General features: G+C 63.9%; 1 protein-coding gene and 1 long non-coding RNA gene across 2 annotated transcripts; both read left to right on the plus strand.

Annotated features, from left to right (window-relative positions):
- The first annotated feature begins 424 nt into the window (after positions 1–424).
- Positions 425–18,186, plus strand: DAXX (death domain associated protein). The gene is made up of 7 exons (XM_075489589.1): positions 425–445; positions 1,952–2,272; positions 8,778–9,612; positions 14,048–14,560; positions 14,678–15,248; positions 16,654–16,831; positions 18,005–18,186. Exons 1-7 carry the CDS (start codon positions 425–427, stop codon positions 18,062–18,064), a joined length of 2,499 nt encoding a protein of 832 aa, XP_075345704.1. The 3' UTR covers positions 18,065–18,186.
- LOC142403356 (uncharacterized) lies at positions 12,550–14,029 on the plus strand. Its single transcript, XR_012773649.1, has 3 exons — positions 12,550–12,923; positions 12,984–13,538; positions 13,935–14,029. It is a non-coding gene; the product is annotated as an uncharacterized LOC142403356 (long non-coding RNA).
- Positions 18,187–18,262: the final 76 nt, after the last annotated feature.

The raw sequence follows: 18,262 nt of genomic DNA on the forward strand, positions 1-18,262 counted from the left end.
CCTGGGGGTACCCACGAAATTTGGGGGTGCAGAGCCTGGGGGGATGAGGGGCCATGGGGTGCGGGGTGAGTTTTGGGGTGCAGAGCCCGGGGGGGATGAGGACAGTGGGGGCGCAGGTGAATTTTGGGGTGCAGAAGCTGGGGTGCAGAGCAAATATTGGGGTGCAGAGCCCAGGGGGACAGCGCTGTGGGGGTGCGGGTGAGTTTTGGGTGCAGAAGCTGGGGTGCACAGTGAATATGGGGGTGCAGAGCCTGGGGGGGATGAGGGGCAGTGGGGTGCGGGTGAGCTTTGGGGTGCAGAAACTGGGGGTGCAGAGTGAATTTGGGGTGCAGAGCCCGGTGGGACAGCGCTGGGGGGGTGCGGGTGAGTTTGGGGTGCAGTCCTTGGGGTACCCACCAAATATTGGGGTGCAGAGCCTGGGGGGATGAGGGCAGTGGGGGTGCGGGTGAGTTTTGGGGTGCAGACCCTGGGGTACAGAGCAAATATTGGGGGTGCAGAGCCTGGGTGGGGACAGCGCTGGGGGGGGTGCGGGTGAGTTTTGGGGTGCAGTCCCTGGGGTACCCACCAAATATTGGGGTGCAAAGCCTGGGGGGTGAGAGGCAGTGGGGGTGGGGATGAGTTTTGGGGTGCAGAGCCTGGGGTACATACGAAATATCGGGGTGCAGAGCCTGGGGGGGATGAGGGCCATGGGGTGCGGTGTGAGTTTTGGGGTGCAGAAGCTGGGGTGCAGAGCAAATATTGGGGGTGCAGAGCCCGGGGGGACAGCGCTGTGGGGGTGCGGGTGAGTTTTGGGGGTGCAGAGCCCGGGGGGTACAGAGGGAATTTGGGGGTGCAGAGCCCGGGGGGGATGAGCGCCATGGGACACAGGTGAATTTTGGGGTGCAGAAACTGGGGTGCAAAGTGAATATGGGGGTGCAGAGCCTGGGGGGGGTGGGCAGTAGTGGGGGTGCGGGTGAGCTTTGGGGTGTAGAAAGTGGGGTGCAGAGTGAATTTGGGGGTGCAGAGTCTTGGCGGGTGAGGGCAGTGGGGTGCGGGTGAGTTTTGGGGTGCAGAGCCTGGGGTACAGAGCAAATATTGGGGTGCAGAGCCCGGGGGGACAGCGCTGGGGAGGTGCGGGGTGAGTTTTGGGGTGCAGTCCCTGGGGTACCCACCAAATATTGGGGTGCAGAGCCTGGGGGGGGGGTGAGGGCAGTGGGGGGTGGGATGAGTTTTGGGTGCAGAGCCGGGGTGCACAGCAAATACGGGGGTGCAGAGCCTGGGGGGGTGAGGGCAGTGGGGTGCAGCTGAATTCTGGGGTGCAGAAGCTGGGGTGCAGAGAGAATTTGGGGGTGCAGAGCCCGGGGGGGATGAGGGCAGTGGGGCGCGGGTGAGTTTTGGGGTGCAGAACCCAGGGGTACAGAGCAAATTTGGGGGTGCAGAGCCTGGGGGGGGTGCAGAAATGGGGTGCGGGTGTTTTGGGGTGCAGAAGCTGGGGTGCACAGTGAATATTGGGGTGCAGAGCCCGGGGGGGGTGAGGGCAGTGGGGGTGCGGGTGAGTTTTGGGGTGCAGAACCCGGGGTACAGAGCGAATTTGGGGGTGCAGAGCCTGGGGGGGGGTGGCAGAAATGGGGTGCGGGGTGAGTTTTGGGGTGCAGAACCAGGGTGCAGGGGCAAATACTGGGGTGCAGAGCCCGGGGGGACAGCGCTGGGGGGGTGCGGGTGAGTTTTGGGGTGCAGAGCGAATTTGGGGGTGCAGAGCCCGGGGGGGGGGGGGGGGGCTGAGGCCCAAGGGGCGCGGGGTGAGTTTTTGGGGTGCAGAGCCTGGGGGGGGGGGGGGGGGGATGGGACACGTCCGGGGGGTGCAGGGCATTTTCGGGGTGCAGACCCCAGGGCGGGGGGGGGGGGGGGGAGTTTTGGGGTGCGGGGTCGCGGGGTGCTGACCCCCCCCCCCCCCCTTCTCTCTCCCCCCCAGGGAGCCCCCCGTGAGGCCCGCCGGCGCTCGGGGGGGGGCCCCCCGCTCTGGGATGCCCCCCGCGCCCCTGAACCCCCCCGGCCATGGCCGCCGCCCCCCCCCCCCCCCCCCCCCCCCCCCCCCGGCGGCGTCATCGTCTTGGACGACGAGGACGAGGGGGTCCCCCAGCCCCCCCCCGGCCCCTCCGCCCCCAGCCCTCCCCCTCCTCCGGAGCCCCCCCCAGCCCAATGGGGGCCCCCCCCGGCAGCCCGGGGCCCCCCCAAAGCGGGGGGAAAGCGGGGGGCGGCTACAAGGCGAGAGAACGAGCGGCTCTTCGGGGAGGTGAGACGGGGTCCCCTCCCCGGGGGGTCCCCTCCCTGGGGTGTCCCCTCCCTGGGGTGTCCCCTCCCCCGGGGGGTCCCTTCCCTGGGGTGTCCCCTCCCCTGGGGGTGTCCCCTCCCCTGGGTGTCCCCTCCCCGGGGTGTCCCCTCCCTGGGGTGTCCCCTCCCGTGGGTGTCCTCTCCCCGGGGTGTCCCCTCCCACAATGTCCTCTCCCCAGGCTGTCCTGTCCCCACGATGTCCCCCTCCCTGGGGTGTCCCCTCCCTAGGGTGTCCCCTTTTCAGGGGGGTGTCCCCTCCCTGGGGTGTCCCCTCCCCTGGGTGTCCCCTTTCTGGGGTGTCCCCTCCCCCGGGGTGTCCCCTCCCCAGGGTGTCCCCTCCCCACAATGTCCCCTCCCCAGGCTGTCCCGTCCCCATGATGTCCCCCTCCTTAGGGTGTCCCCTCCCTGAGGTGTACCCTTTTCAGGGGGTGTCCCCTCCCCCGGGGTGTCCCCTCCCCACGATGTCCCCTCCCTGGGGTGTCCCCTCCCTAGGGTGTCCCCTCTTCAGGGGGTGTCCCCTCCCCAGGGTGTCCCCTCCCCAGGCTGTCCCGTCCCCATGATGTCCCCTCCGTGGGTGTCCCCTCCCTGAGGTGTCCCCCTCCCCAGGATTGTCCCCTCCCCAGGGTGTCCCCTCCTCAGGGGATGTCACCTCTCCATGATGTCCCCCTCCCTGGGGTGTTCCCTCCCTGGGGTTGTCCCTTCCTGGGGTGTCCCCTCCTTGGGGTGTCCCCACTCTAGGCTGTCCCCTCCCCCACGATGTCCCCCTCCCCAGGGTGTCCCCTCCCCAGGGTGTCCCCTCCCCGCAATGTCCCCTCCCCGGGGTGTCCCCTTCTCAGGGGTGTCACCTCCCCACGATGTCCCCTCCCCAGGGTGTCCCCACCCCAGGCTGTCCATCTCCACGATGTCCCCTCCCTGGGGGTGTCCCCCTCCTTGGGGTGTCCCCTCCTTGGGGTGTCCCCACCCCAGGGTGTCCCCTCCCCACAATGTCCCCCTCCCCGGGGTGTCCCCTCCCTGGGCTGTGTCCAACCCCCCCCCCGGTGCCACCCTCTTTTGGGTGGGGGGGTCCCCAAAGCGGGTCCCGCTTTCCCTCGTCCTCTTTGGGGAGGGGTGGGGGGGGGGGTGACGAGGACATTCTTGGGGACATCTCTTGTGTCTACGCGTCACCTTGGTGTCGCCGTGTCCCCCCCCGGCGTGTCCCTGTCACCTCAGTGTCTTTGTGTGTCCCCCAAAGTCTCGGTGTCACCTCGGTGTCTGCGGGTCACCTCGGTGTCTCTGTGTCCCCTCAGTGTCTCCGTGTCCCCTCAATGTCTCCGTGTCCCCTCAATGTCTCGGTGTCACCTCAGTGTCTCCATGTCACCTTGGTGTCTCCATGTCCCCTCAGTGTTTCTGTGTCCCCCCAGCGTCTCCGTGTCACCTCGGTGTCTCTGTGTCCCCTCAGTGTCTCCGTGTCACCTCAATGTTTCCGTGTCACCTCAGTGTCTCGGTGTCACCTCAGTGTCTCTGTGTCCCCTCAGTGTCTCTGTGTTCCCCCAACATCTCCATGTCACCTCAGTGTCTCCGTGTCCCCCCCCAACATCTCCATGTCACCTCAGTGTCTCTGTGTCACCTCAGTGTCTCTGTGTCCCCTCAATGTCTCCGTGTCCCCTCAGTGTCTCCGTGTGTCCCCCAACGTCTCTGTGTCACCTCAGTGTCTCCGTGTCACCTCAGTGTCTCTGTGTCCCCTCAGTGTCTCTGTGTCACCTCAATGTCTCTGTGTCCCCCCCAACATCTCCATGTCCCCTCAGTGTCCCCTCAGTGTCTCTGTGTCACCTCAGTGTCTCCGTGTCCCCCCCCAACATCTCCGTGTCCCCTCAGTGTCTCTGTGTCACCTCGGTGTCTCCGTGTCCCCCCCCCCAACATCTCTGTGTCCCCTCAGTGTCTCCGTGTCCCCTCAACATCTCCGTGTCCCCTCAACATCTCTGTGTCACCTCAATGTCTCCGTGTCACCTCAGTGTCTCCGTGTCACCTCAATGTCTCTGTGTCCCCCCAACATCTCCGTGTCCCCTCAGTGTCACCTCGGTGTCTCCGTGTCCCCCCCCAACATTTCCATGTCCCCTCAGTGTCTCCGTGTTCCCTCAATGTCTCTGTATCATCTCAGTGTCTCTGTGTCCCCTTAATGTCTCTGTGTCACCTCAGCGTCTCTGGTGTCACCTCACGTCTCGATGTCACGCGTCACCTCGCTGCCTCTGTACCTTGTTGTCGTTTCCACGTGACTTGGGTGTGTCCATGTCACCTCTTGTCACCCGCGTCATCTCTTGTCACCGTGTCACCCCATGTCTCCGTGTCACCTTGGTGTCTCTGTCCTCCCTGAGCATCTCCCTGTCCCCTCAGTGTCTCTGTGTCACCTCAGTGTCACCTCAGTGTCTCTGTGTCACTTCAATGTCTCTGTGTCCCCCCAACATCTCCGTGTCCCCTCAGTGTCCCCTCAATGTCTCTGTGTCCCCTCAATGTCTCTGTGTCCCCTCGGTGTCTCCGTGTCCCCCCCCAACATCTCCGTGTCACCTCAGTGTCCCTGTGTCCCCTCAATGTCTCTGTGTCACCTCAGTGTCTCTGTGTCCCCATTGGTGTCACCTCACGTCTCGATGTCACGCGTCACCTCGCTGCCTCTGTACCTTGTTGTCGTTTCCACGTGACTTGGGTGTGTCCATGTCACCTCTTGTCACCGCGTCATCTCTTGTCACCGTGTCACCCCATGTCTCCGTGTCACCTTGGTGTCTCTGTCCTCCCTGAGCATCTCCCTGTCCCCTCAGTGTCTCTGTGTCACCTCAGTGTCACCTCAGTGTCTCTGTGTCACTTCAATGTCTCTGTGTCCCCCCAACATCTCCGTGTCCCCTCAGTGTCCCCTCAATGTCTCTGTGTCCCCTCAATGTCTCTGTGTCCCCTCGGTGTCTCCGTGTCCCCCCCCAACATCTCCGTGTCACCTCAGTGTCCCTGTGTCCCCTCAATGTCTCTGTGTCACCTCAGTGTCTCTGTGTCCCCATTGGTGTCACCTCACGTCTCGATGTCACGCGTCACCTCGCTGCCTCTGTACCTTGTTGTCGTTTCCACGTGACTTGGGTGTGTCCATGTCACCTCTTGTCACCGCGTCATCTCTTGTCACCGTGTCACCCCATGTCTCCGTGTCACCTTGGTGTCTCTGTCCTCCCTGAGCATCTCAGTGTCCCCTCAGTGTCTCTGTGTCATCTCGGTGTCACCTCAGTGTCTCTGTGTCCCCTCAGTGTCTCCTCAGTGTCTCCGTGTCCCCTCAGTGTCCCCTCAGTGTCTCTGTGTCCCCTCAGTGTCACCTCAGTGTCTCCGTGTCCCCTCAGTGTCTCTGTGTCACCTCGGTGTCTCCGTGTCCCCCCCCCAACATCTCTGTGTCCCCTCAGTGTCCCCTCAGTGTCTCTGTGTCCCCTCAGTGTTTCCGTGTCACCTCAGTGTCACCTCAGTGTCTCTGTGTCCCCTCAGTGTCTCCGTGTCCCCTCAGTGTCACCTCAGTGTCTCCGTGTCCCCTCAGTGTCCCCTCAGTGTCTCAGTGTCCCCTCAGTGTCTCTGTGTCCCCTCAATGTCTCTGTGTCACCTCAGTGTCTCCGTGTCCCCCCCCCCCAACATCTCCGTGTCCCCTCAGTGTCTCCGTGTCCCCTCAGTGTCACCTCAGTGTCTCTGTGTCACCTCGGTGTCTCCGTGTCCCCTCAGTGTCTCCGTGTCACCTCAGTGTCTCCGTGTCATGTCACTCTTTGTCCTTCTCTCCGTGTCACCTCAGTGTCTCCGTGTCACGTCACTCTCTGTCCTTCTCTCCATGTCACCTCAGTGTCCCCATGTCACACCACTGTGTCTGTCCCTCTCTCCGTGTCACCTCAGTGTCTCCGTGTCACGTCACCGTCTCTGTCCCCCTCAGCATCTCCATGTCACCTTGGTGGCTCTGTTTCCTCTCCGTCTCACGTCATCTCGCTGACTGTTGTCCTTTGATGTCTACGTGTCACCTTGAAGTCTCCATGTCACCTCCGTGTTTCGGTGTCCTCTCGGTGTCCCCATGTCCCCTCGACATCTCCATGTCCCCTCGACATCTCCATGTCACCTCGACGTCACCGTCTCATCTCGGCGTCCCCTTGTCCCCCCTCCAGCACCTCCATGTCCCTCTTGGTGTCTCTGTCTCCCCTGATGTCCCCGTGCCACCTCGGGGTCTCTGTCCCCCCCCCCGGTGTCACCGTGCCACCTTGGGGTCTCTGTCCCCCCTGGTGTCCCCGTGCCACCTCGGGGTTTCTGTCCCCCCCCCGGTGTCACCGTGCCACCTTGGCATCTCTGTCCCCCCTCCATCACCTCCCTGTCCCCCCATGGGTGTCCCAGTGCCACCTCAGGGTCTCCATCCCCCCGGTTGTCCCTGTCCCCGCTCCGTCATCTCTGGGTGTCCCCTGGGTGTCTCCATCCCCCCTCCATCTCCTCCCTGTCCCCTGTAGACGTCCCCGTGCCACCTCGGGGTCTCCATCTCCTCTCCATCACCTCCTTGTCCCCCGTAGATGTCCCTGTGCCACCTCGGGGTCTCCATCTCCCCTCCATCACCTCCCCATCCCCCGTAGATGTCCTCGTGCCACCTCGGGGTCTCCACCTCCCCTCCATCACCTCCCTGTCCCCCCCAAATGTCCCCATGTCACCTCAGGGTTTCCATCCATCTCCCCTCCATCACCTCCCCATCCCCCATAGACGTCCCCCTGCCACCTCGGGGTTTCCATCCATCTCTCCTCCATCATCTCCTTGTCCCCTGTAGATGTTCCCGTGCCACCTCAGGGTCTCCATGTCCTCTCCATCACCTCCCCATCCCCTGTAGATGTCCTCGTGCCACCTCGGGGTCTCCATCCATCTCCCTTCCATCACCTCCTTGTCTCCCCCAAATGTCCCCGTGCCACCTCGGGGTCTCCATTTCCCCTCCATCACCTCCCCATCCCCCGTAGATGTCCTCGTGCCACCTCGGGGTCTCCACCTCCCCTCCATCACCTCCCTGTCCCCCCCAAATGTCCCCATGTCACCTCAGGGTTTCCATCCATCTCCCCTCCATCACCTCCCCATCCCCCATAGACGTCCCCGTGCCACCTCAGGGTTTCCATCCATCTCTCCTCCATCACCTCCTTGTCCCCTGTAGATGTTCCCGTGCCACCTCAGGGTCTCCATGTCCTCTCCATCACCTCCCCATCCCCTGTAGATGTCCTCGTGTCACCTCGGTGTCTCCATCCATCTCCCTTCCATCACCTCCCTGTCCCCCTCAAATGTCCCCGTGCCATCTCGGGGTTTCCATCCATCTCTCTTCCATCATGTCCTCATCCCCTGTAGATGTCCTCGTGCCACCTCGGGGTCTCCATCCATCTCCCCTCCATCACCTCTCTGTCCCCCCCAAATGTCCTCATGCCACCTCGGGGTCTCCATCCATCTTCCCTCCATCACCTCCCCATCCCCCGTAGATGTCCCTGTGCCACCTCAGGGTCTCCATCCCTCTCCTCTCCATCACCTCCCTGTCCCCTGTAGACGTCCCCGTGCTACCTCAGGGTCTCCATCTCCTCTCCATCACCTCCCCATCCCTCGTAGATGTCCCCGTGCCACCTCAGGGTCTCCATCTCTCCTCCATCACCTCCTTGTCCCCCCCAAACGTCCCCATGTCACCTCAGGGTCTCCATCCATCTCCCCTCCATCACCTCCCCATCCCCCGTAGATGTCCCTGTGCCACCTCAGGGTCTCCATCCATCTCTTCTCCATCACATCCTCATCCCCCATAGATGTCCTTGTGCCACCTCGGGGTCTCCATCTCCCCTCCATCACCTCCTCGTCCCCTGTAGACGTCCCCGTGCCACCTCAGGGTTTCCATCCATCTCCCTTCCATCACCTCCTTGTCCCCTGTAGATGTTCCCGTGCCACCTCAGGGTCTCCATGTCCTCTCCATCACCTCCCCATCCCCTGTAGATGTCCTCGTGCCACCTCGGGGTCTCCATCCATCTCCCTTCCATCACCTCCCCATCCCCCATAGCTGTCCCCGTGCCACCTCGGGGTCTCCACCTCCCCTCCATCACCTCCCTGTCCCCCCCAAATGTCCTCATGTCACCTCAGGGTCTCCATCCATCTCCCCTCCATCACCTCCCCATCCCCCGTAGATGTCCCCGTGCCACCTCGGGGTCTCCACCTCCCCTCCATCACCTCCTTGTCCCCCCCAAACGTCCCCGTGCCACCTCAGGGTCTCCATCCATCTCCCCTCCATCACCTCCCCATCCCCCGTAGATGTCCCCGTGCCACCTCGGGGTCTCCATCTCCTCTCCATCACCTCCTTGTCCCCCGTAGATGTCCTTGTGCCACCTCGGGGTCTCCATCTCCCCTCCATCACCTCCCCGTCCCCCGTAGATGTCCCCGTGCCACCTCGGGGTCTCCGCCCCCGCCCCCCTCACCCCTTTCCCCCCCCACCCCCGCAGTTCCTGGAGCTCTGCACCCGCCTGACGGAGGAGCACCCCGAGGTCATCCCCTTCCTCTCCGGCCGTCACCAAAAAGCTAGCCCGGATTTCTTGGCCTCGGCCGAACTCCGTAACGTCCTCAGCCGTTGCCTGAGCCGCGTCCGGATGCGCCGCAACAAGGTCTACGTCTACATCAACGAGCTCTGCACCGTCCTCAAAGCCCACACCTCACGTCGCAAGCTCCCCCTCGCCTCCGCTCCCTCCGTCGCCGCTCCCCCCTCGCCGCCGCAGCCCCCCACCTCGCCGCAGCCCCCCGCCTCCCCCTCCTCCTCCTCCGCCGCCGCCGCCGCTTCCTCCCGCCCTCCCGGCGGTTCCAAACGCCAAATCCGTTATTTGGAGAATCTCTTACGCGTTTACATGGGAGAGATCCGACGGTTGCAAGAACGGGAGCTGGATTTAGCCGAGTTGGACAGCGAGGACTCGACCTACCTGCAGGAAAGCCGGCTCAAGCGGAAAATGATGCGGATCTTCGAGCGCCTTTGCCAGCTCAAGCAATGCAGCAGCTTGACGGGCCGCGTCATCGAGCAGCGCATCCAGTACCGCGGCACCCGCTACCCCGAGGTCAACCGCCGCATCGAGCGCTTCATCAACCGCCCCGAGGCTTTTCCCGACTACACCGATATCCTCAAAGTCATCCAAAAAGCCAGCGCTCGCCACAGCTTGGGTTTGGCTCAACGACAGATGGAGAGCATGGCTCAGGACGCCTTCCGGGATGTGGGCAACCGGTTGCAGGAGCGGCGTCACCTCGATCTGATCTACAACTTCGGCAGCCACCTGACGGATCAGTATCGGCCGGGTGAGGGGGGCGAGGGAGCTCGCGGAGGGGTGGTGGGGGTGGTTGGAGCTCGTGGAGGGATGGAGGTGAAAAAAAATGGGGGAGGGAGGTGAAAAAATGGGGAGCGGAGGTGAAAAAATGGGGGAGGGAGGTGAAAAAACGGGTGGTGGAGGTGGAAAAAATGGGGGATGGAGGTCGTAGAAGGGTGATAGAGCTCATGGGGGTGGAGCTGGTGGAGGGGTGGTGGAACTCATGGGAAGGTGGTGGAGCTGGTGGAGGGGTGGTGGAGCTCATGGGGGGGTGGAGCTGCAAAAAATGGGTGGTGGAGATCACGGGAGGGTGGTGGAGCTCATAGAGGGGTGATGGAGCTCGTAGGAGGGTGTTAGAGCTCATGGAGGTGGAGCTGGTGGAGGGGTGATGGAGCTCATGGGGGGTGGAGCTGAAAAAAATGGGTGATGGAGATGAAAAAATGGGTGATGGAGATCATGGGAGGGTGGTGGAGCTCATAGAGGGGTGATGGATCTTGTAGAAGGGTGATGGAGCTCCCGGGAAGGTGGTGGAGCTGGTGGAGGGGTGGTGGAGCTCATGGGGAGGTGGAGCTGCAAAAAATGGGCGATGGAGATGAAAAAATGGGTGATGGAGGAGAAAAAATGGGTGATGGAGCTCATGGGAGGGTGGTGGAGTTCATAGAGGGGTGATGGAGCTCGTAGGAGGGTGATAGAGCTCATGGGGTGGAGGGGTGATGGAGCTCACGGAAAGGTGGTGGAGCTGGTGGAAGGGTGGTGGAGCTCATGGGGGGGTGGAGCTGCAAAAAATGGGTGATGGAGCTGAAAAAATGGGTGATGGAGATCATGGGAGGGTGGTGGAGTTCACAGAGGGGTGATGGAGCTCATAGAAGGGTGATAGAGCTCATGGGGGTGGAGCTGGTGGAGGGGTGATGGAGCTCACGGGAAGGTGGTGGAGCTGGTGGAGGGGTGGTGGAGCTCATGGGGGGGTGGAGCTGCAAAAAATGGGCGATGGAGATGAAAAAATGGGTGATGGAGATGAAAAAATGGGTGGTGGAGATCATGGGAGGGTGGTGGAGGTCATAGAGGGGTGATGGAGCTCGTAGAAGGGTGATAGAGCTCATGGGAGTGGAGCTGGTGGAAGTGATGGAGCTTATGGGAAGGTGGTGGAGCTCTTGGGGGGGGTGGAGCTGAAAAAATGGGGGATGGCATGAAAAAATGGGGGATGGAGGTCATGGGAGGCTGGTGGAGCTCATGGGAGGGTGATGGAGCTTGTGAAGAAGTGATGGAGCTCGTAGATGGGTGGTGGAGCTCATAGAAGGCTGATGGAGCTCATGGGGGTGGAGCTGGTAGAGGGGTGATGGAGTGGAAAAATGGGTGATGAAGCTGAAAAAATGGGTGGTGGAGCTCATGGGAAGGTGATGGAGCTCGGGGAGGGGTGGTGGCGGAGGGGTGGTGGAGCTCGTGGGGGCGTGTGGAGCTGGTGGAGGGGTGATGGAGCTGAAAAAATGGATGATGGAGCTCACGGGGGGTGATGGAGCTGAAAAAATAGATGATGGTACTCAAAGGGGTGTGATGGAGCTGGTGGAGGAGTGATTGAGCTCATGGGGAGGGTGGTGGAGCTCATGGAGAGCTGATGGAGCCCATGGGGTGGTGGTGGAGCCAGTGGAGGGGTGATGGAGCTGAAAAAAGGGGTGATGGAGGTCACAGGAAGGTGATGGAGCTGAAAAAACAGATGATGGTGCTCATAGAGGAAGGGTGGTGGAGCTGGTGGAGGAGTGATTGAGCTCATGAGGAGGGTGGTGGAGCTCATGGGGTGGTGATGGAGCTCACGGTTGGGTGCTGGAGCTGGTGGATGGGTGCTGGAGCTCGTGGGGTGATGATGGAGCCGCTGGAGGGGTACTAAAGCTCATGGGGGTGTGGTGGAGCTCATGAGGGGCTGCTGAAGCTCATGGCAGGGTGATGGAGATGATGGGGTGGTGATGGAGCGGTGGCAGAGCTCATGGAGGGGTGACAGAGCTTACGGGGTGGTGCTGGAGCTGGCGGGGGGAGCTGCAGCTCATGGGGGAAGTGATGGAGCTCGTAGAGGGGTGATGGAGCTCATGGAGGAGTGATGGAGCTTGTAGGGAGGAGATGGAGCTTGTAGAGAGGTGATGGAGCTCATGAAGGGTTGATGGAGCTTGTAGGGAGGAGATGGAGCTCATGGAGGAGTGACAGAGCTCTTGGAGAGATGATGGAGGTTGTAGAGAAGAGATGGAGCTCATGGAGGGGTGATGGAGCTCATGAAGGGGTGATGGAGTTTGTAGAGAGGAGATGGAGCTCATGGAGGGGTGATGGAGCTTGTAGGGAGGAGATGGAGCTCATGGAGGAGTGATGGAGCTCATGGAGGGGTGATGGAGCTTGTAGAGAGGAGATGGAGCTCATGGAGGGGTGACGGAGCTTGTAGGGAGGAGATGGAGCTCATGGAGAGATGATGGAGGTTGTAGAGAGGTGATGGAGCTCATGGAGGGGTGATGGAGCTTGTAGGGAGCAGATGGAGCTCAGGGAGGAGTGATGGAGCTTGTAGGGAGGAGATGGAGCTCATGGAGAGATGATGGAGGTTGTAGAGAGATGATGGAGCTCATGGAGGAGTGATGGAGCTTGTGGAGAGGAGATGGAGCTCATGAAGGGTTGATGGAGCTTGTAGGGAGGAGATGGAGCTCATGGAGAAGTGATGGAGCTTGTAGGGAGGAAATGGAGCTCATGGAGGAGTGATGGAGCTCATGGAGGGGTGACGGAGCTTGTAGAGAAGAGATGGAGCTCATGGAGGAGTGATGGAGCTCATGAAGGGGTGATGGAGCTTGTAGAGAAGAGATGGAGCTCATGGAGGAGTGATGGAGCTCATGGGGGGGTGACAGAGCTCTTGGAGAGATGATGGAGGTTGTAGAGAGATGATGGAGCTCATGGAGGAGTGATGGAGCTCATGGAGGGGTGACGGAGCTTGTAGAGAAGAGATGGAGCTCATGGAGGAGTGACAGAGCTCATAGAGATGATGGAGCTCCTGGAATGATGATGAAGCTTGTAGAGGGATGATGGAGCTTCTGGAAGGGTGATAGACATTCTGGAGGGTGATGGGTCTCATAGGAGGATGATGGAGCTCCTGGAAAGGTGATGGAGCTCCTGGAAGAATGATGAAGCTCGTAGAGGGATGCTAGAAGTTCTAGAAAGATGTTGGAGCTTCTGGAAGGGTGATGGACTTCATAGAGCAATGATGAAGTTCATAGAGCGATGATGAAGCTTGTAGAGCGATGATGGAGGTCGTGGAAGGGTGCTGGAGCTCCTGGAAGGGTGATAGATGTCCTGGAAGGATGGTGGAGCTCACAGGGGGATGATGGGGCTTCTGGAAAGGCGATGGAGCTCCTGGAAGGGTGATGAAGCTCATAGAGAGATGATGGAGCTCCTGGAAGGGTGATAGATGTCCTGGAAGGGTGATAGATGTCCTGCAAGGATGATGGAGCTCATAGGGGGATGATGGAGCTTCTGGAAAGGCGATGGAGGTCCTGGAAGGGTGATGAAGCTCATAGAGAGATGATGGAGCTCCTGGAAGGGTGATAGAGATCCTGGAAGGGTGATGAAGCTCATAGAGAGATGATGGAGCTCCTGGAAGGGTGATAGATGTCCTGGAAGGGTGATAGATGTCCTGGAAGAATGGTGGAGCTCACAGGGGGATGATGGAGCTTCTGGAAAGGCGATGGAGGTCCTGGAAGGGTGATGAAGCTCATAGAAAGATGATGGAGTTCCTGGAAGGGTGATAGATGTTCTGGAAGGCTGATAGAGGTCCTGGAAGGGTGATAGAGCTCATAGAGAGATGATGGAGCTCCTGAAGGGCGTTGGAGCTGATAGAGCTTCTGGAGGGGTGATGGAGCACTGGAGCTCCTGGAGAGCTGGTGGAGCCGGTGAAGGGTGCTGGAGCTCCCGGAGATGCTGGTGCTCCTGGAGATGCTGGTGCTCCTGGAGATGCTGGAGCTCCCGGAGATGCTGGTGCTCCTGGAGATGCTGGAGCTCCCGGAGGTGCTGGAGCTCCCGGAGGTGCTGGAGCTCCTGGAGATGCTGGAGCTCCTGGAGGTGCTGGAGTTCCTGGAGGTGTTGGAGCTCCTGGAGATGCTGGAGGTGCTGGAGCTCCCGGAGGTGCTGGAGCTCCTGGAGGTACTGGAGCTCCTGGAGATGCTGGAGGTGCTGGAGCTCCTGGAGATGCTGGAGCTCCTGGAGGTGCTGGAGCTCCTGGAGATGCTGGAGCTCCTGGAGGTGGTGGAGCTCCTGGAGGTGCTGGAGCTCCTGGAGGTGCTGGAGCTCCTGGAGATGCTGGAGCTCCTGGAGGTGCTGGAGCTCCGAGGCCGGATCAGGAGGGGTCTCCGATGGTGCCAACCCCCCCCCGGCCCTGACCCCCATCTCCCATCCCCCACCGCCCGCAGGGACGGATCCGGCCCTGATAGACCCCGACCTGGCCAAACGGCTGCGGAAGAACCGGACGGTGGCCCTGACCCGGCTGGACGACGTCATCTCCCGCTACGCCCAACTGCAGGACGAGAGCGAAGAGGAAGAGCGCGGGCGCAAGCGGGCGGCCCGCCAGCAGGCGGCCCCCCCCGCCCCCCCCGGGGGTCCCCCGCCGCCCCCCGCGCCCCCGGCCGAGGTGAGGGGGGCCGGGGCCGGGGAGGGGGACGAGGACAAAGGCGGGCTGAGAGCCTTCGTCCCGCAGAGGCGGGAGAGCGCCGGGAGGAAGAGGCGGGAGGAAGAGGAGGAGGAGGAAGAATCGGAGGAGGAGGACTCGGAGGAAGAAGAAGAAGAGGAAGAAGAGGAGGAAGAGGAGGAGGAGGAAGAGGAAGACGACTCCTCCGAGGCCGAGGGCAGCCAGGGCAAAGGCGAAGAGGAGGAGGAGGAAGAGGCCGAGCGCGGCGATGAAGGCAGCGAGGCGGTGGCCGCGCAGGGTGGGTAGCGCCGCGCCGGGGACGCGGGGACGGGGACGTCACCCCTCTAAAGCCACCCCCGTGTCCCCCCCGTGTGTCCCCGTGTCCCCCCCCCCCCCTCCCGCCCCCTTTCCCCAGGCGCCGCCGGTTCGGGGCGGCAGAGCCCGCGGCGCCGCTCGTCACCCACCGGGGCCGTCGCGACGCCGGCGACGCCGCGCCCGACGGGCGGCGAGGAAGAGGAAGGAACCAAGGAGCTGCCGCCGCCCGAACTCTTCGTCCTGGAGATCGAGACCTTGCCTTTGGAGCTGGGCGAGACCCCCCCCGCCTCCCCCCGCCCCCCCGGGGGTTCCGAAGCCACCCCCAAAGCCGCCCCCCCCTCGCCGCAACCCTCCGAGCCCCCCCCCCCGCCGCCCCCGCCGCCGCCGCCGCCGCCGCCGCCCCCCCCCCGCTCCCCGGAGCCCGTATCCTCCCGGACTGTGACGGAGGAACCGGAATCGGGGGGGGGGACACGATGCCCTCTCTGGATTTGTCCCCCCCTTTCGAAAGGGAAACGACCCCCCCCCCAAAACCCCCGACCCTTAGAGAACGGCGGGGGAGGGGCTGGCGGGGAGGGGGGGGGCACCGCCATCAGCTCCACCAGTTTTAATGGCAGCGCCGAAACCCCCGCCCCTCGCAAGCGGAGCCGGCTGGACCTGCCCGCCGGCCTCAGGTATGGGGGTACCGGGGAGTTTTTGGGGGGGGGGGGGGGGTCTGGGGTACGGTGGCAGCTCGGGGGGGGGGGGGGGGAGAGGGTTTGGGGGGGGTAGGATGGGGTCTGGAGGGGGGGTGATGGGGTCTGGGGGGGGTAAAGGGGTCTGGGGGGGGGTTAAAGGGGTCTGGGGGGGGGAATGGGGGTCTGGGGGGGGTTAAAGGGGTCTGGGGGGGGGAATGGGGGTCTGGGGGGGTAAAGGGGTCTGGGGGGGGGAATGGGGGTCTGGGGGGGGGGATTAAAGGGGTCTGGGGGGGGGAATGGGGGTCCGGGGGGGTTAAAGGGGTCTGGGGGGGGGGAATGGGGGTCTGGGGGGGTTAAAGGGGTCTGGGGGGGGGAATGGGGGTCTGGGGGGGTAAAGGGGTCTGGGGGGGGTTAAAGGGGTTCGGGGGGGGTCTAGGGGGTATCAAGGGGGGGGTTTGGGGGGGTCTCAGGGGGTTCCCAGGGGGGCTCTGGGGCTTGGTGCTGGGTCTGGGGGGGCTAATGGGGTGTTGGGGGGGGGGGAATGGGGGTCCGGGGGGGTTAAAGGGGTCTGGGGGGGGTTAAAGGGGTTCGGGGGGGGTCTAGGGGGTATCAAGGGGGGGGGTTGGGGGGGTCCCAGGGGGTTCCCAGGGGGGCTCTGGGGCTTGGTGCTGGGTCGGGGGGGGCTAACGGGGTGTTGGGGGGGGAATGGGGGTCCGGGGGGGTTAAAGGGGTCTGGGGGGGGTTAAAGGGGTTCAGGGGGGGTCTAGGGGGTATCAAGGGGGGGTTTGGGGGGGTCTCAGGGGGTTCCCAGGGGGGCTCTGGGGCTTGGTGCTGGGTCTGGGGGGGCTAATGGGGTGTTGGGGGGGGGGGGGGGATGGGGGTCCGGGGGGGGTAATGGGGTGCTGAGGGGGGGGAATGGGGGTCCGGGGGGGGTAAAGGGGTCTGGGAGGGGGGTTAAAGGGGTCTGGGGGGGGTTAAAGGGGTGCGGGGGGGGTCTAGGGGGTATCAAGGGGGGGTCTGGGGGGTCTCAGGGGGTTCCCAGGGGGGCTCTGGGCTTGGTGCTGGGTTGGGGAGGGGGTTAATGGGGTGTTGGGGGGGGGAATGGGGGTCCGGGGGGGGTAAAGGGGTCTGGGGGGGGTTAAAGGGGTTCGGGGGGGGTCTAGGGGGTATCAAGGGGGGTTTGGGGGGGTCTCAGGGGGTTCCCAGGGGGGCTCTGGGGCTTGGTGCTGGGTCTGGGGGGGCTAACGGGGTGTTGGGTGGGGGGGGATGGGGGTCCGGGGGGGGGGTAATGGGGTCTGGGGGGGCTAACGGGGTGTTGGGGGGGGGAATGGGGGTCGAGGGGGGTGTGAGGGGGTCCGGGGGGGGTAACGCTGTTGTCTGTCCCATCCCCCCCCCCCGCCAGCCCCTGCATCGAGGTGCACAGCGTGGGGGAGGAGGAGGAGGAGGGGGGGGGCCCCGGGGGGCTGCCCCCCCCCCCCCCCAGCCCCCTGCCCGACTCCACCCGGGCCGACTCCCCCGGGAGGGACCTGGTGAGCAGCTCCCAGGGCAGCCCCCGCCGCCTGCCCCCCAAGGCCTGCAAGGTGAGGGGGGGCTCTCCGGGGCCGGGGGGGGGCCCGGGGGGGCCCTGTCCTATCCTGGGGGGTCCCTGTGTTATTTTGGGGGTCCTTGTCCTGTCGTGGGGGGGGGGCCGGGGGGCCCTGTCCTGTCCTGGGGGGGGTCCCTGTGCTGTCCTGGGGGTCCCTGTGTTGTTTTGGGGGTCCCTGTCCTGGTCCTGGGGGAGCCCTGGGGGTCCCTGTCCTGGTCCTGGGGGTCCCTGTCCTGGTCCTGGGGGGGATCTGGGGGTCCCTGTCCTGTCCTGGGGGGTCCCAGAGGGTCCTGGGGGTCCTTGTCCTGTCCTGGGGGGTCCCTGTCCTGTCCTGGGGGGGTCCCTGTGCTGTTTTGGGGGTCCCTGTCCTGTCCTGGGGGGGTCCCTGTGTTGTTTTGGGGGTCCCTGTCCTGGTCCTGGGTGGGTTCTGGGGGTCCCTGTCCTGGTCCTGGGGGGTCCCAGAGGGTCCTGGGGGTCCCTGTCCTAGTCCTGGGGGCTCCTGGGGGTCCCTGTCCTGTCCTGGGGGGTCCCTGTGTTGTTTTGGGGGTCCCTGTCCTGTCGTGGGGGGGGGCCCGGGGGGCCCTGTCCTGTCCTGGGGGGGTCCCTGTGCTGTTTTGGGGGTCCCTGTCCTGGTCCTGGGGGGGCCCTGGGGGTCCCTCGTCCTGTCCTGGGGGTCCTCGTCCTGGTCCTGGAGGGTCCCAGAGGGTCCTGGGGGTCCCTGTCCAGTCTTGGGGGGGTCCCTGTCCTGTCCTGGGGGGTCCCTGTGTTGTTTTGGGGGTCCCTGTCCTGTCCTGGGGGGTCCCAGAGGGTCCTAGGGGTCCCCATCCTGGTCCTGGGGGGGTCCCTGTCCTGTCCTGGGGGGTCCCAGAGGGTCCTGGGGGTCCCTGTCCAGTCTTGGGGGGGTCTCTGTGTTGTTTTGGGGGTCCTTGTCCTGCCGGGGGGGTCCCCGTCCTGGTCCTGGGGGGGTCCCTGTCCTGTCCCAGGGGATTCCGGGGGTCCCTGGGGGGGTCCTGGGGGTCCCTGTCCTGCCTGGGGGTCCCTAAAATGTCGGGGGCGGGGGGGGCCTGTCCTGCCTGGGGGGGTCTTAGTCCCATGCGGGGGGGTCCGGGCTGTGGGGGACCCCCCCCCCCCCACTGATACCCGCCCCCCCCCCCCCCCCCCCCCCCAGACCAGCGTGGCGACGCAATGCGACCCCGAGGAGATCATCGTGCTCTCGGACTCGGACTAGCCCCGCCCCTTTCCGGACTAGCCACGCCCCCTTTCGGACTGGCCCCGCCCCTCTTTCGGACTGGCCCCGCCCATCCCCGGACTGGCCCCGCCCGCAGCCAATAAAGCTCCGTTTTCTTACTGCGCCGGCGGCGCGGTCCCTTTAAGAGCCCGGCCCCGCCCCCCCCTCTCCGCCTGGGCGGGGCCTTGGAGGGGCGGA

Source organism: Mycteria americana, unplaced genomic scaffold, assembly GCF_035582795.1.
Source record: "Mycteria americana isolate JAX WOST 10 ecotype Jacksonville Zoo and Gardens unplaced genomic scaffold, USCA_MyAme_1.0 Scaffold_209, whole genome shotgun sequence".
Lineage (NCBI taxonomy): Eukaryota > Metazoa > Chordata > Aves > Ciconiiformes > Ciconiidae > Mycteria > Mycteria americana.